Below are 16,415 nucleotides of genomic sequence, written 5' to 3' on the forward strand. Positions count from 1 at the left end.
ATCGTTATTTTTATCATGTTACGTAAGTGTTTCACATATTTGAGGTGTATTTGGGAGCTCATTCCATTCAACAGCTCTACACACACCTGTCTTAAAAGTCCACACATATAATTAAAATTAAATAGGTGCACCAATGCATACCTGTTGTATGACAAATATTTTAAATTGCTGTTATTTTCCGCCTAAATTTATCATACCTGTTTTTCCCGTCAAAGGAGGTTCCTTATTACAAGCAAGCAAAAAACAGGTAGACCTACTTTGGTTTGCCTCGAATTAAGCATAAAAGACACTCAGTAGACTCAACAGGCACGAGACCTGGATACATCACATTTGAGATGGGCTAAATGTTGTGTTGTTTGTCTGCTGAACTTTTTCTTTTGTACACTCATAACGACAATTGCTACATATTGTTGTTCATTTGTATTTTCATTATTACTCTGACTAAGAGCTTTGTTTGCTCTATAGTGTATACTTAATTCTTTCTCATTTAAAAGGATTGGATCGCAGAAATCTGATTGTGTTTTGAGTGTTGGCATTTAAAAGACCTTTTACTGATAAGTGATAATGAGATTATAAGTGAGTACTTCTCAGTATTTATAGTATCTTACTGAATTTACATTCCAGATGTTTTCCATGGGGTTTCCAAGTATTCCATTGTAAATCCTCAGATGATTCACAGATGGTCTAGGAGCATTAACAGTCCACGACATTCAAAAGAGGTGGGTACCTGATACCTGACCTAATCATCTTTTCAGCAGATGGTCTAATATGGAACATTTAACATTTTTTGTATACATTTAGAAATATGGAGATGAGACCTTGTCATATGCAGTCACTATAGACAATAAAAAGCATGTCCTTCATCTGAAAAAGAACAGGTATGTGCAGCATTAGGCCACACAGATATTAATGTAAGTTCCTTTTTTGTGCTTTAGAATAATTTTTTTTTTCTCTTCCATTCAGAGACTTCTTACACTCAAATTTTGTTCAGTATTTGCGTGATGCCACCGGTAACTACGACACATCATATCCAGCAAATCAAGTAAGTTTAAGCTCAAACTCATTTGTAAGGCTGGATCTGAAGACTAGTTCTAAAACCTGTTTTTTTCTTTGCATTTCCCAGGTGCATTGCTATTACCACGGAGAAGTGGAAGGATATAAGAATTCACTTGTAGCAGTTAGCACATGCTCTGGTCTCAGGTATAAACAACTCTACTTCATCTGGAGTCAGGCTAGTTTTGTACTCCTTCTCCTGATAACTGGAAGTAGCTTTCTAGTTCCTCCTTCAGTGTTAGGATCCCTGCGTTTTGGTCCCAGTTTTTTTGCGTTTTTTGTTGTTTTCCCATTTCCTGTTTTTATTTATTTATTAACAATCTATAGTTTTGTTTCTTATCTAGTTCTGTTCTGTTTTGCTTATATTGTATCCCTGTCTGTCCCTACAGTTGTGCCCCATGTCTTCCGTTCTAGTCTCGGCTTTTTCCCCCTCTTTCTGTCCAGCCTCTGTGTCCTGTCTTCAAAGTGTGTGTGCTCTCATTGTTTGTTCACATTTTCCCTATGTTACTGTAAATTGGAATGTCTGTGGTTTGGTTCCTGTTTTATTTTGACAGTCCCTCACGTTGCATGTTTTATGTTCTGCTTTGCTTCCTGATATGTGCTGGCCATTCAATGTACAGCAGCCCTGCTGAGATAATACATAGGCTACATACCACTGGATATGTAATAATGTTATATATATATATATATATATATATATATATATATATATACATATTGCTTACAGAGACATATATACATTTTGGCATAAATGTTATTAAAATGTCACAATTTAAATATACTGGTGGGGGGTTTTTTACAGTTCAGCGACAACAATTTGGCTTTTGTCTCCACTGTGGTGGCCCATGAGATGGGCCATAACCTGGGCATGAATCACGACACTGTGAACGGTCTCTGTAATGGAACAAGTTGCATCATGTCAGGAAGTGCTAGGTAAGACATTTTCCACAAATAAAAAAGTGTGATTTATTGTGTTTTCTACATGCTTAATTTTTCAGCATTTATTATTCCTTCAAGTGGAATCATATGAATTATTATTATGCAATTATGTAATTGGATATGAGGCATATCCAATTGCATATTTCTATTAATGGATTATCCCATTACTTTGTAGTGGTGCCACCAGTTTTAGCCAGTGCAGTGCATCAGACTTTGAAACACTGATTTCAAGAGGAGGAGGCGTGTGTCTGACAAATCAGCCCACTGCATCATATGTGACTGAATGTGGCAATGGCCTACTGGAGAATGGGGAGCAGTGTGACTGTGGCAGACCAGAGGTACTACTTTAAGATACGGTCACACACACTGGAAAAAATACCTAATGTTATCATTTGTATTCTTGGTGCAGTGCAAAATCTAAAATGTTACGCATTTTATTAACTAGGGTGCACATAAACATCTGCGTCATGACATATCTTTTTGTCTGTGTAAGTAAGAATAATTATTTCCATCTATTATATACAGGAATGCAAGAATGAGTGCTGTGATGCTGCCACATGTAACTTTACTCGTGGGTCCATGTGTGCTCATGGAGCATGTTGTGACAACTGTCAGGTCTGAAATGTGTTGGACTTTGCTTCTGTGTTGCAATTTTTCATTTCTTGTGCATTCCAAAAACATAAAAGTAGGTTTGATTTGAGTTTTGGGTTTTTTTCGTTTTTTCTTTTTTTTAAGATCATGGCTTTGGGAACACCATGCAGAAAGTCTGCTAACACCTGTGATCTTCCTGAATATTGTGATGGCACAAATGAATTTTGTCCAAATGACTTCTATCTCATGGATGGCCTACCCTGTGAAAACAATACTGCGTACTGCTATGAAGGACGCTGCCAGACATACGATTATCAGTGCAGACATCAGTTCGCACCAGGTAGATCCAGTAATAATTTATTACTTTTTTATGCTTTTAGTTTTCAGTAATGTGGTTACGATCACTAGGCAAGATAAGAATTCTCAGATTTGTCTTGTTTTTATCTGGATATTATTTCTCTTTTTGGCAGATAATGCAATAAAAGCAGCAGATATTTGTTTCCAACATGCAAATATGCAGGGAGATCGGTTTGGTAGCTGTGGAATCAACAGCAATGGAAACTACATCAAATGTACTTTAGCGTAAGTACTGTCTTTTAATGATTAGACATCATTAATTTAACATGTTGTGAATTTAAGTAGTTTGCTCTCTCTGTACCTCCATTGGTTCTCCCTTGGGTATCCTGCTTATTTCCCACAGCTCAATTAGGTTAACTGTTGATTCTAAATTGGGTCTAGATGTGCATGTGAGCATGAGCTAATGTCTGTCTCAATGTGATAAACTGGCACCTTGTCTAGGTGTACAGTGCCAACTAATGAAGTTCACTGTTCGTAAATATTACATGATTACTTTTAGCTACCTGAATCATTTATTGTGAACCCACATCAGCGCTTGCTGAAACTTTTTGTGGCAAGATTAAAATTTTCAAATAAGCTATACTTTCCGTCCAAGTGAGATAATGCGAAAACTTTTAATAAAAGTGCAATTACAAAGAGCCTTTGATTAGAATAAAGAAAATAATGGCATCTTTGGCATACCATTTAAAGGTTTGTTGATTGTTTCTTTGACTTCCTGATGCAGAAATGCCATGTGTGGAAAGGTGCAGTGCGCCAATGTGGATGTGTATAACCCTCCTCCTGGTGTCACAGTCAGTATCAAAATAGTTGCTGGGAAGACTTGTGTTAATGCAGACTTCAACCTTGGTACCGATGTGGTAGATCCAGCCTATGTTAACCCTGGCAGCCCTTGTGGTAAAGGAAAGGTGAGCAGACTCTCGTTGCTAATGACAACAGAAAGAAATGTAACAAGTAATGCAAATGTGATTTCACTTTTTCTATGACAATAGTGTTTCTATAAGAAGGAAAATCTTCTAATGACTCATTTTAACTGCAGCAGTAAGTAATTTTTTTTTAGGCCTGTCTGGACTTTCAGTGTGTGAATGCCTCAGCTCTCCTGCCCAACCTGGACTGTGATGCAAATACCACCTGCAATAGCCAAGGGGTAAAACTGCATTTTCTTTTTTCATACAGACACTTAGGACATGTCAGACTTTCTCTTTTTAATGTTTATTTCAGGTATGTAATGATCAAGGGCACTGCCACTGTGAAGATGGCTGGGCCCCACCTAATTGTGACAAGTCAGGGCACGGTGGCAGCATAGACAGTGGTCCTGCTCAGGTAGGTGGACTTGAATAGACCTATGATCATCAATGCTGAGTTGGGCTAACAAAGTCCTTTGAATTCATCATTAGAGACACAGTATTTCAAATTACTGTTGAATAAATTGTTCTGTTCCTCCACTGACATGGTTGTGGTAACTTATTCTGATCTAGGCAATTTGGTGAAACTGTTTTGTGTAAATTTCCCAGTTTAACTATATGCGTGTTGGATCAGAAATAACATAATTATCAAGTTATGATGTGTGATCATCCATGTTCTATCTAACAGTTGATGCCTGCACAGATAAAAAGCTAAAACTTTATCTGGTTTAAATTTGGTCACAACAAGTGAACTATTTGTGCACCTCTTAATAGCCTCTGGCACTGATACTATTACTTGTTACTATTTATTAAAAGTCACTGATTTTTGGTAATCTGATTTAAAAACATGACAAAACAAAAAGTTATTGATATACGTTGCTAATCCATTAAGTAATAAGACTTTCTCTACCACAGACTGCTCTTTCAGGAACAGCCTCCTGGTCTTCTTCCTGTTGGTGGTTCATCCTCTGGTCTTTCTCATTCTGGTGTCGCTCTACATTTTGAGACACACTGTAAATATCTTAATCATCTCGACAGAGAAAGGAAACACTGCCTTTTTTGTTGTTATTTAAGGAAGAAATGATGCTTTTGCTTAAAATGTAATCAGTGCAGGGGCAAGGGAAGTTGACTAAATTAAAATTAAACTCATATTTTTAATGTATCTTTCAATAATATCTTTATGTTCACTGATTTCACATCTACCTTAAAGGGAGATACACAAGCTGATCTGCCTAACTGGTTTCACTTGAATTAAATGTCAGTGTTTGGTATGGAGAACTGGAATGTTGGAATGCAGAAAAACTATCAGTTCCGGTTCATGTTCTCCTTTGTATTTTTTTTTTTTTATCATTAATACCTGTTCAGGAAAGCCATGTATGAGCCAAAGGTTCAGTTTGGAAGAATAGAGGAGAAGGGATGTGTGGTTCAGTTTTGTCATGAAACCGTCAGCAGGGGTCACTATTTTAAAAGCTTTTGTAGACAAATAACACAGGTCAGTGGATTGAGATCAATGATAGAAACGGTTAATAGCTCTGACACAAACAAACTGAACAATCACTTTAATTTTTCTCAATACTTTGAAACATTGACTTCTAATTACTTATCCGTCTTCTAAACCTTAAGCATACTTTTCTGCACTGAGAGACTCCAAAGTCAAGGCAGAGAGACATTTCACTGGATCAATCAGACCCTTTGCTCCTTATTGTCACCTTTGCCCTGCCTTGCACCCATTTAGCATCATAGTGCGAGCCATTTTATTTGCTGAAATCCAAATAAACCTACCTGAGACTGGAGAATTGAGACTAGAGTTTATCAGGTCAGCTTTTTGGACTTGAAATTCTGTGTAAGTAACTATTATTATTTCTGTCATTATTGTAATGTATATTTTCATGCAGTTCACAAAGGATCTTCTTTTGATTTGGCCATTGTAAATCTCAAGTCTGCTTTTAAAAGACAACCAGTTTGCAGCCAATGGTACATAGTAAAACTTTTCATGGTGACGAAACTTGAATGCTTGGTTGTCATAAATAGGTGTACCTTTGGTTGGGTGTTGTCTGGAATGCAGACTCAAAGTACACTGAAAAGGTACTTTATTAAGGTGAAGCCAAAGATCCAAAAGGCCATTATACAAACAGAATCCAGAAATTCAACCAGTGGCAGCTCAAGTAGCCAAAAGTAGTATAATGTAACAAAAATCTAAAGCAAGAAGTGGGCTTAAATACATACAAAGTGATCAATGGAAGTGGACAAAGCAGGATAATGAGAAACACCTGATTCTGATCAAAGATAATGAGGCAGGAAGGTATTTAATTACAGCTCATTTTAGCTGCACTTCTTGTCACACTGAACTTGGTAAGAATGGATTTGACCAATGAAATGAGCTACCAAAAATAAAATATTAATGAATTCATAAAAAAAAATATGAAGCTAAATTCTGGTTGTTTTTAAAAAAAGAAAAGAAAAAAAAGTTATAATTACATCCATCTGCAGTTATTTTTTTTCATGCCTTCTAGTTTGTAAACGTGAATAATGTGCTTTGTCTGCCTACTTTTTGAACTTAGACTGTAAATGTCTTTTGTACACAGGTATTTCTTGGGGAAAATAAATCTTGATCTCAGTGATACAACCTGTTTAAATAAAGAACGTAATGATAATTTCTGTGTGTAGCCTATACTATGTCATCACTAGACTAATATGCTATAGTTGGTTTATCCAGAAGCTCCTCGAATTTCTGACTTCCAAATAGCCTCCGAGATCTTAACCCTGACGTAATATATATCGAAAATATCCACTCAGCAAGTATTGTTAAAAGATTGCAATCTTTATATTAACAACACAAACAAACGGAGGCGTCTCTTGGTAGAAAAGTTATTTGGGACAAAGTTGTAAGGTAGGACTGAAATATAACCTTTAACGCTTAAAAGAAAACTTCTCATATAAAAATCCTCTGACAAATCGCTTTGAATTGTCACTGCAACAAAGTCCGGTTTTCTAAGTCGCTCACCTGTCCAAAGCCACACCCATCGTTAGCCACCTGACAAGGAGCAGGAAGCAAAGACACAACGCAGGCACTCTGTGGGCCTAACCGGGACGCAATCTACAGACTTCAAAAATGATCATCAAAAATCACATCCTAATAACTGTTTTTGTTTTTTCCTTTATTTCTGGGATCGATAACAAAGGTAAGACTCCTCTGAGCTTGACTAAATGCGTAGGCTGTCGATGTTAAAGGACATACAACGAAAACTTGGAATTTTTCATTCTTAAAAAAAAAAGGGGGGGAAGTCCAGAAAAAAAAGCTGTGTGTGATTAATCAGGACATATTTAGCTCCTGAAAGTACAGCAAAATAAGCTTAAATGTTGTTCTGGTCATTTTAATTTGCGTGTATTCTTAAATGTCTCTTTTCCTGAAGACTAGCATTATATAATCATGGAGCGACTTCTCTTTTTTTATAGTATCTTGTTGAATTTACATTGCAGATGCTTTCCAGGGGTTTACATCAAAGCTTTCCAAGTATTCCATTGTAAATCCTCAAGCGATTCATAGAGGGTCTAGAAGCATCAACAGACAACATCATTTAAAAGATGTGAGTACCTGATACCTGACTGAATTATCTTTTCAGCTGATGGTTTAATATGAACTTTTTTTTTTTAAATGCTCTTTACATATTAAGAAATATGGAGATGAGACAGTGTCATATGCAGTCAACATAAACAACCAAAAGCATGTCATTCATCTAAAAAAGAACAGGTATGTGAATTTGGTTGTAGTGACATTATAAGCTTATATTAATGCTGCAGACAAATATATATACATCTTTTCTTTTCAGAGACTTCTTACACCCAAATTTTGTTCAATATTCACGTGACGCTGCCGGGAACTACAACACATCGTATCCGAAAGAACATGTACGTTGAAACACACCTTAAGTTATAAGGCTGGTCTTGAGCATTAACTCTAAAACCTGTTTTCATTTTGTTGTTTTTTTCAGGTACATTGTTATTACCACGGGGAGGTGGAAGGCTATAAGGATTCAATGGTAGCGCTGAGCACGTGCTCTGGTCTCAGGTTTGACTATCCCTATTTAAAACAATTCAAATTATTTTCCAGTTATTCTGGTTATTGGGAAATGCTCTCGATAAGGGCCAATGATTTGCTTTAACCTTTTTGAGGAATAGTATCTAAGTTTCCTGAGCTCATAGTACCTGCTACAGGATTGCCATGCCAAGCCCCTGAATAGAATTAGAGCGTTTGTCACTTAGAATGTCTTGAATGCTTTTCTGTAGGGGTGTGATCTTCTTTGAAAATAAGGCCTTTGGCCTGGAGCCTGTGCCACAGTCCACCACCAATGACCACCTTCTCTACCTTTTGGAGGACGTTCAGACCGAGCCCATCACCTGTGGAGTCGTTACTGAGGCTACTTCAGTGCCGAGCCACGAACCCTTTGAGCCTGGCCAATCCCTGACTTCTCTGCTGCGGGTTAAATGCTCATTTGTTACTTCAACATATATTTGCAGTGTTAAAAGGTTATGCAACATGAAAATCATTGGGGTTTTTGTTGCTTTAACAGAGAAAACGCAATTTACCACAGACCAGTTATGTGGAGTTGGTGCTGGTTGTGGATAATCTCAGGGTGAGTGTGTAAATATATATGTAGATAGATATATATGTGTCTATGAACTCACTGATATGGAAATAATGACTAGGCTTTTGTAAACTGATGCAGTAAATGAATATATTACTCCTGGTGTCACCAGGCATATAATAGTTTTTAAAATAACTTTTCCCACAAAATCTGGAGTGCTTATATTGTAAAATATAGTGCCAAAGCTATTGAGCAGCATGTTAATGTAAATGCCATTAAATACAAATTAATTGTGTTGACAGTATACTTTTAAGAAAAACAATGCAACAGCAGTGAGAGAGGAGATGGTGCAAATGGCTAATCTACTGGACGGGGTGAGATTTTAAGTAGTTTGTAAAAGAAAACGTGCCTAATTAAACTAGATTCTGTACTAAAACACTGGTATTTTTTTTCCTCTTTGCTGTAGTACTACAAGCAGCTGAACATCCGAGTTGTCCTGGTGGGCCTGGAGATTTTTAAGGATAGTAATCCTTTTAGTGTGGACGGCAGTGCAGGAAATGTGTTGGGAAATTTTGTTCAGTGGAGGAAGACTTTTCTGATACCCAAAATCAGGCATGACATTGGACAACTCATTGTGTAAGTAACACGTGGTCTTTGTCCTTTGGTTTATTTATTTATTCTGAGCAAGATGTTGTATCAATAATGCTTAATATCAGAATATCAACTGCTCTCTGACACATTTACCCCTTTTTCCATATTTGTTAGTGGTCAGTCTGGGGCATATCCAGGAGGTGTATTAGGTATGGCCTTTGTGGGCACAGTCTGCTCTGCCTCAAGTTCTGGAGGAATCAATGTGGTTAGTTCATCTCTGTTAACTTCTAACACCAGCTGACACACAGAAACTGATACCAATCATACATTATTCATAAAAACTGCAGCTTATTCTCGCAGGCTTTGAATACATTCTATTGTAGTCAAACAAGTTATACTTGAATGCACTCCACCACCGTGACAATGCATCTTTCTTTGTATTATTACAAAGTCTTTTTGGAAACTGCTTTTCTTATTAGTCCAACAACATAATGTATAACATGTATCAATTGCTATTACTATTGCAGTTGAGAAAGTGATTACATCAATAAATTGATTTCTAATATTAATAGAAATCTATATGTACTATATAATATTATATTTTTTGTAGATATATTTGATATATGCTTTTAAGTTCATTTACATTTTTTTTCTTCTGGCTATACACGAATAATGATTTATCATATCATTGATTTAAACTCTCATTTCAAATTCAGGAGCTGCAAATTGGGCATAAATTTTGTTAAAATGTCACCATTTAATGTCCTGTGTTTGTTTTTTACAGTTTAGCAACAACAATTTGGCTTTTGTCTCCACTGTGGTGGCTCATGAGATGGGTCATAACCTGGGCATGAATCATGACTCTGCGAACTGCGCCTGTAATGGAAAAAGCTGCATCATGTCAGGAGGTGCCAGGTAATACAGTTTTCACTAATGTTCAAAAAATGTTTAATTTATTGTTTTTTCCGTAGAAGTCTTTTTTTTTAACCTTCCTTACAATTCCAATTCTGAAAATTTGGGACGATATGTCAAATTTAAGGAAACAATGAATCCAATCACTAGTAAAGGTCTAGCTGTATGCGAACGTTATCTGAAAACGCCGTCACTAGCTCATTCCAAATGAACTGAACCAAAGTGAAAAACTGTTCTGTGGTTGTACGAATCAAAATTTGAAATTCTTTTTCGGAAACCTGGGTGCTGAACTGAAGAGGAGCGTTAGTGCCTATGGAAATGGCAGCTTTAACATCTGGAATGGCACCATCAGTGCTGAAAGATATATAAAGGTTTTAGATCAGTATAGATATTTAGAATTTGACAACAGAAACCTTTCACTATAGTACGGTTTTTAAAAACATCTATATGAGGCCTGTCCAACTGTATATTTCTATAAATGATTTATCCTGTTATTTTGCAGTGGTGCCACAAATTTTAGCCAGTGCAGTGAAGCAGATTTTGAAGCACTGATTTTAAGAGGAGGAGGCCTGTGTCTGAGAAATCAGCCCGCTGCATCAAATGTGATTAGCAATCCTGAGTGTGGCAACGGCCTACTGGAACAAGGGGAGCAGTGTGATTGTGGCAAACCACAGGTAGAGTACTACTGTCAAATATAGTACTGTGCAGAAGTCTTGAACCAACCCTCATTTCTTTATATTTTGCTTCCATTTATTTATTGAACAATAGTTTTTCAGACTTTCTAAGAGTTCATCTAAAGGTCATTTCTTTTATTATTCTTTTATTATTATATTTTTTAAGCTACTTCACTTAAATGTTTGAATATTCAGGAAATACCAAAAATAGCGTAGTTTAGCAATCATAAATTGTATTTTTGCACCATCAAGGTGATTGCCAAAGAGCCATTAGCCAAAAAACATGGCATGTTTGGTATGGTGTGCAAATCTTTGAGGAAACTGGACAGATGGGGGGGGGGGGGGGAAGGGAGAAGTGACTGACCTGAAAATCTATTTGCAGCAAATGAAAAAAACAAAAACACTGTAGTTCCATGTATGTTTGCAAATTTCAGTAAATCACTGCAATTATTTTCCAGTTTCCTTGCAAACTATAATGAAATAAAGGGTTGCTTAAGTCTTTTGCTCAGTACTGTAAAGTCAAACACACTGAAAATAATACTTTATAACAAGCATTAACAATAGGTAATCATGTAAAGGTTTTTCTTACATGCCTTATAAATTTGAATTAACAGTACCATCTGTTAAATTGCGTCAAGTCTTAAGAGGGAATATTAGATATCATATCATATCAGGATGTCTAAATATGGGAACGGACATTTACAAAGTAAATACAATGTGCAAAGAATTGCAACCTTTTTTGTAAATTAATTTCACTTATTGCGGCACAATTACCCAATTACACTTCTGCTTCATGCCTCTGAGAGTGAAAATGCTCTGGCGGTGTTGAAGTTTTGTATCTTTTGTTTAAATAATTAATAACTGTCTTTTTTTCATCTGTTTCATACAGGAATGTACGAATAAGTGCTGCAATGCTGCCACATGTACATTTACCCACGGATCTGCATGTGCTCACGGAGCATGTTGTGAAAACTGTCAGGTCTGAAATGTGTTGGATTTAGCTTTATGGTTGATTATTGTGCTTTTTGCACCAAGAAAAAACATTTGGAAATGTGGGTGAGTTAACTTTTTTCTCTCTTCTGTTTTTTAGCTGAAAGTTGCAGGAACGCCATGCAGAAATTCTGTCAATACCTGTGATCTTCCTGAATATTGTAATGGAAGAAATGAATCCTGTCCGAATGACTTTTATCTCATGGATGGTCTGCCCTGTGAAAACAATGCTGCGTATTGCTATGAAGGACGCTGCCAGACATATGATTATCAGTGCGGACATCTGTTTGCACCAGGTACATCTAATAATAATTCATTACTTTTTTCATGCTTTTAGTTTTCAGTAATGTGGTTACGATCACTAGGCAAGACTTCTCAGACTTTTCTTGTTCTTTTTTCTGGATATTATTTCTCTTTTTGGCAGATAATGCAATAAAAGCAGCAGATATTTGTTTCCAAGATGCAAATATTCAGGGAGATCGGTTTGGTAACTGTGGATCCAACAGCAATGGAAACTACATCAAATGTACTTTAGCGTAAGTACTCTCTAATGATGTCATTAATTCATCATCTCATGAATTTAAGGATTTTAGATAACATGTGTTGAAAAAGTACTGCGCTAGTCATGTTGAACATCGACTTTGTTTTTATAAAGTTGGTCAAATCTGAGAAGAATTCCCATCTTAATCCCATCCCCTCAGACTTTGCTCTTTTTGTACAATGATGTATAGCTATATCTAATGATATCTAATGAAAACATGGACAATTTTACTCTTATAATTTGGCACTTTCTAAGTCCTCTTATTTTCCATTTTTTGAGCCCCTGTTGGAGTTCACTTTTCAAAGATGTTTGGTTGAAATAAGCACCTTCCTAACTATGGTTTGATACTTAAATCTAGCCATGATTTCTTATGGAACAACATTATTTGTGAACAAACTTGTTTCCTTTTACTTGCCAAATGTTAAATGTGAGATTATATTTACTCATTGAACAAAAACATGAGAAACCAGAAGTGTAGATTATACTTGTTTTTAAAATAAAAGTGTGGTTCTTGGGTTTTAACTTCAACCTATTGCTGATAAGTATGATGTCATGAATCTCCTCTCTCATCGTGAGCATGTGAAGCTTTGCTGGTACACTAAATTCAGCATGTATTCGATTAAGCATATGTGAATGTGTTTGAAAAAAAAGTAGCATTACTTTATCTGATGGCAGTAACTGAGTGATAAGATACAATTGTAGCATTTCAGTTAATGATTAGATTTACCTTTTTTTTCATCCAGTGTTTAAGTCATTTGCAACTGTGATTCATTTTCTTAATTTAACTCTGTTACACAGAAATACCATGTGTGGAAAGGTGCAGTGCACCAACGTGAATGTGAATAACCCTCCTCCTGGTGCCACAGTCAGTATCAAAATAGTTGCTGGGAAGACTTGTGTTAATGCAGACTTCAACCTTGGCACAGATGTGCTGGACCCAGCCTATGTTAACCCTGGCAGCCCCTGTGCTACAGGAAAGGTGAGCAAACTATTTTAATGACAAAGTAAAGAAATGTAACAACTAATGCAAATACGGTATCACTTTTTTTTACAAAAATACTGTCAACATCATAAGGAAAAACTGCTAATGACTCAATCTAACTGCACCAGTAAGTAACATTACTTTTCTTTTAGACCTGTGTGAACTTTCAGTGTGTGAATGCCTCTGCTCTCCTGCCCAACTTGATCTGTGATGCAAAAACCACCTGTAATGGCCGAGGGGTAAAGTTTCTTCTTTTTTTTTTTTGTCTTTCTTTACTCAGATTCCAGCCACTTAGGACCTGCTGGATATTTACTCTTTAATGTTTATTTCAGGTTTGTAACAACCTAGGTCACTGCCACTGTGAAAATGGCTGGGGCCCACCCTACTGTGACAGGTCAGGGTGGGGTGGCAGCATAGACAGTGGCCCTGCTCAAATAGGTACGTCTTAATTCACCGGTTATGACCTATGACAAATAAGTCCCCTAATACCACATGTGTGGCAATATGACCATCTGAATTCATCATTAGATACACAGTCATCTGTTATCCCCTCATTAGTGGAGACATTATTGCCGTAGCATTTGTTGTTGTATCATCTGTATGGGAAAATTTTCATTTTTACCAACGACATGCAGGGTATGTCTGCTGAATCAAAAACAATGTGATAGTTCACTATTAATTTTCATCTAATAAAAAGCAGAACTTTTAGAAAGTTCCCTCCTGGTGCAATAAAATTTTCACTATTGTTCCTAATTCACATCTGAACAAACATCTCTTTTTTGCACAAGACTACTCCCTCAGAAACGGCCTGCTGATCTTCTTCCTCTTGGTGGTTCCTCTTCTGGTTCTTCTCATTTTGGTGCTCCTTTACATCTTTAGGAGAGAGTCCTTAGAGCCTTGCCTCAAAAGGTAAACTTCAACTCAAATTAAGTGTACATACTAATAGTTTTGTTTTTCATATGGTGTTGTACATTTTGATTTTTTTTTTCTTTTTCAGGTTACGTAAGACTCAGACCAAAAACACAAATGCAGGCTCAAACAGCAATGCTCAAACGGGTGCCAGACCCATACCTCCACCTGAGCGTCCCACCAACCGGGTAAATATATTTATCCACTTATCTTCATAGTTATGGTAAAAAGAAAGTACACTCTCTGTCGATCCAAGGCTTTTACGTCTTAGGGCATGTTACAAATGTCCTTAACAGGTTCTAAAATGATTTAAATGCAAGAGGAAGAAGTTGACCAAACTTTGCAAAGCAAATTTGTAACATTCTGAAAAATAAAGGAGCCAAGTCAAAGAATGGCCCAGTCAAAGTCCAGACTTAAACCAGGACTTTAAGAGAGCTGTGCATGCAAAGCTCAATTAACAGAAGCAACATTGTCCACAGTCACGTGAGACTTATAGAGAAAATGATTACATGAAGTTATTGCTGTTTAAAGTGATTTTAGATGCTGTTGGATCACAGGGTGTAGTTCATTTTTCACACACTGTTTCTGCATTTTGGCTGACATCATGCAATATGTCATATCCTTGTGCGTAAAACCTTAAAACTTAAAGAGTGTGTACTTGTGTGAAGGACGTGAAGTGCAATGTTTGTTTATTTTCTAGTGAAAATGCAAATCCCTAAACAGGAAAGGTAACTCTGTTAGATGTTTAGTGTTTAGTGTTGCTCATTGTTGTGTTTGCCTTGTTCTTATTCTAGCCTGCATTTCCAGCAGCTGCCTCAACTCCAGTTTCTGGGTATGAACGGACTTACTTTTTTACTTAACTAAATCCATACTTCCCTCATAGATAAATGGAAACTGAAGCTGTCAGTACACAAACAAACATGTGTGATTGGTTTCTGACTTTAAACATAATCTGTCAGTTTCAAGTACGGAGAAACGAACTACTGGGATGATGAAAACAGTCATGACCCCCCTGAACAACCACCTCCTGTACAAGGCCCTGGAGTACCCAGACCAATCCAACCGAAACATCTACCAAGCTAATTGCTTTCATACAGTATCATTTAAATTATTTTCTGAAGTTATGAATTTGCTACAGATCAAAACTGTATGAAGAGACTATTTTAAAATACTAATTAAAGGCACGCTGTTTGTAAGATTGACTGTTATTATGTGGTAGTGGATGAGGCTGGTAAATGTTTACTGACTGTTTTATTAGGTCTTTTTACTATTTGGGGATACATGCAAATAAAATTCAAAAAGAGTTTTATATTTTACATCATCGTGCTTTTAAAAAAATAAATATTATTGATGTTTCTTGCAGTTAAATGCAATTGTTATAATGTGTGCGATGTAATAATGAAGGGTATCAAAAATGGACTTTGATTGTTTCGTTGTAACTGAGTAAAAAATTCTTGTGGCTTTTAAATTATTTCTACACTAAGAATAGAAACAGAAACACTGTGTGTAGAATCATAGAGTCAAAATGGCAAAAAAATAAATAAAATGTAAAACTAAATAAAGCTTCAGCATCCAGCCCATTTTGGCCACTTAAGATGTGTTGATAGAACTGCAATTTATTTATTTTGAAATTTCTGTTGCCCTCAATACTATGCCTCTTTTTTACTCTTTTGTTTTTGTTTTTTAAATAAAGGGTATATAAAAGTGTGACAGGAATGTGACTCAAAACTAACTTGAAATCATTTCATCACATCAGATATTTTTGACATATTTTGAAAGATGATAGAATATTATTTCAAACATGCAAATATAATTGAAATAACAAGAGAGAAAAAACAAAACTTAAAAATCATCAAGTTTTCATATATATTTCTACATAATGTGTGTGCTTGAAAAGGAGTAGGATGAAGTTTACACTTTTCCTGTTCCTACCCCCTTATTTCAAATTTCATTGCTTACAAATCCATCTCCAGAATTCAACATTATTTGATCCATATATGTTTAACTATGTACAAGTCTAACACATTGAACATACACAAATAAAACCATTTTCAGCACATAAACCAAAACAACAACAAACTACATTTTTACATAAACTAATCACCCTGTGTTTAACACTTGCTTAATGTGTGAATTTTTGCATTGATTTACTTTTCTTGATTTCATCGATTTCATTGATAAAAAGTGGATTTGAAGGTTCTCTTGAAGTAGATTTATTTGTTATCCTTATTGCTCTTTTTCTGCAGAATGTATATTGGATGGGTGTGTGTTTTGTACTTGTTTCCCCACACAACCACACAGTATGTCATGTACCGCAGTATGATAGAACAATACAGAGTATATAATGATGTTTGATTTATGAGATCCTTAACCTTGCCAGAGACTTCG

General features: G+C 36.1%; 3 protein-coding genes across 3 annotated transcripts; all 3 read left to right on the forward strand.

The window, feature by feature from the left end:
• The first annotated feature begins 571 nt into the window (after positions 1–571).
• LOC146703324 (snake venom metalloproteinase acutolysin-C-like) lies at positions 572–1,980 on the forward strand. The gene is made up of 5 exons (XM_085467242.1): positions 572–719; positions 802–878; positions 964–1,042; positions 1,124–1,200; positions 1,856–1,980. The coding sequence occupies exons 1-5, from the start codon at positions 669–671 to the stop codon at positions 1,923–1,925; spliced, it is 354 nt and encodes a 117-aa protein (XP_085323368.1). The 5' UTR covers positions 572–668; the 3' UTR covers positions 1,926–1,980.
• Positions 1,970–6,534, forward strand: LOC146703325 (disintegrin and metalloproteinase domain-containing protein 9-like). The gene is made up of 9 exons (XM_085467323.1): positions 1,970–1,986; positions 2,168–2,330; positions 2,518–2,607; positions 2,728–2,923; positions 3,054–3,165; positions 3,665–3,845; positions 3,998–4,084; positions 4,159–4,260; positions 4,758–6,534. The coding sequence occupies exons 1-9, from the start codon at positions 1,970–1,972 to the stop codon at positions 4,845–4,847; spliced, it is 1,038 nt and encodes a 345-aa protein (XP_085323449.1). The 3' UTR covers positions 4,848–6,534.
• A 346-nt stretch (positions 6,535–6,880) lies between these two features.
• On the forward strand, positions 6,881–15,734 carry LOC146703326 (disintegrin and metalloproteinase domain-containing protein 9-like). The gene is made up of 22 exons (XM_085466502.1): positions 6,881–7,024; positions 7,323–7,429; positions 7,517–7,593; positions 7,673–7,751; positions 7,835–7,911; positions 8,130–8,322; positions 8,414–8,476; positions 8,731–8,802; positions 8,895–9,064; positions 9,194–9,284; positions 9,804–9,934; positions 10,434–10,605; positions 11,495–11,584; positions 11,696–11,891; positions 12,020–12,131; positions 12,935–13,115; positions 13,271–13,357; positions 13,451–13,556; positions 13,907–14,027; positions 14,116–14,215; positions 14,822–14,859; positions 14,987–15,734. The coding sequence occupies exons 1-22, from the start codon at positions 6,955–6,957 to the stop codon at positions 15,108–15,110; spliced, it is 2,457 nt and encodes an 818-aa protein (XP_085322628.1). The 5' UTR covers positions 6,881–6,954; the 3' UTR covers positions 15,111–15,734.
• Positions 15,735–16,415: the final 681 nt, after the last annotated feature.

Source organism: Copadichromis virginalis, linkage group LG8, assembly GCF_057382275.1.
Source record: "Copadichromis virginalis isolate Kocher_CV1m ecotype Utaka linkage group LG8, C_Virginalis_male_GT1.1, whole genome shotgun sequence".
Lineage (NCBI taxonomy): Eukaryota > Metazoa > Chordata > Actinopteri > Cichliformes > Cichlidae > Copadichromis > Copadichromis virginalis.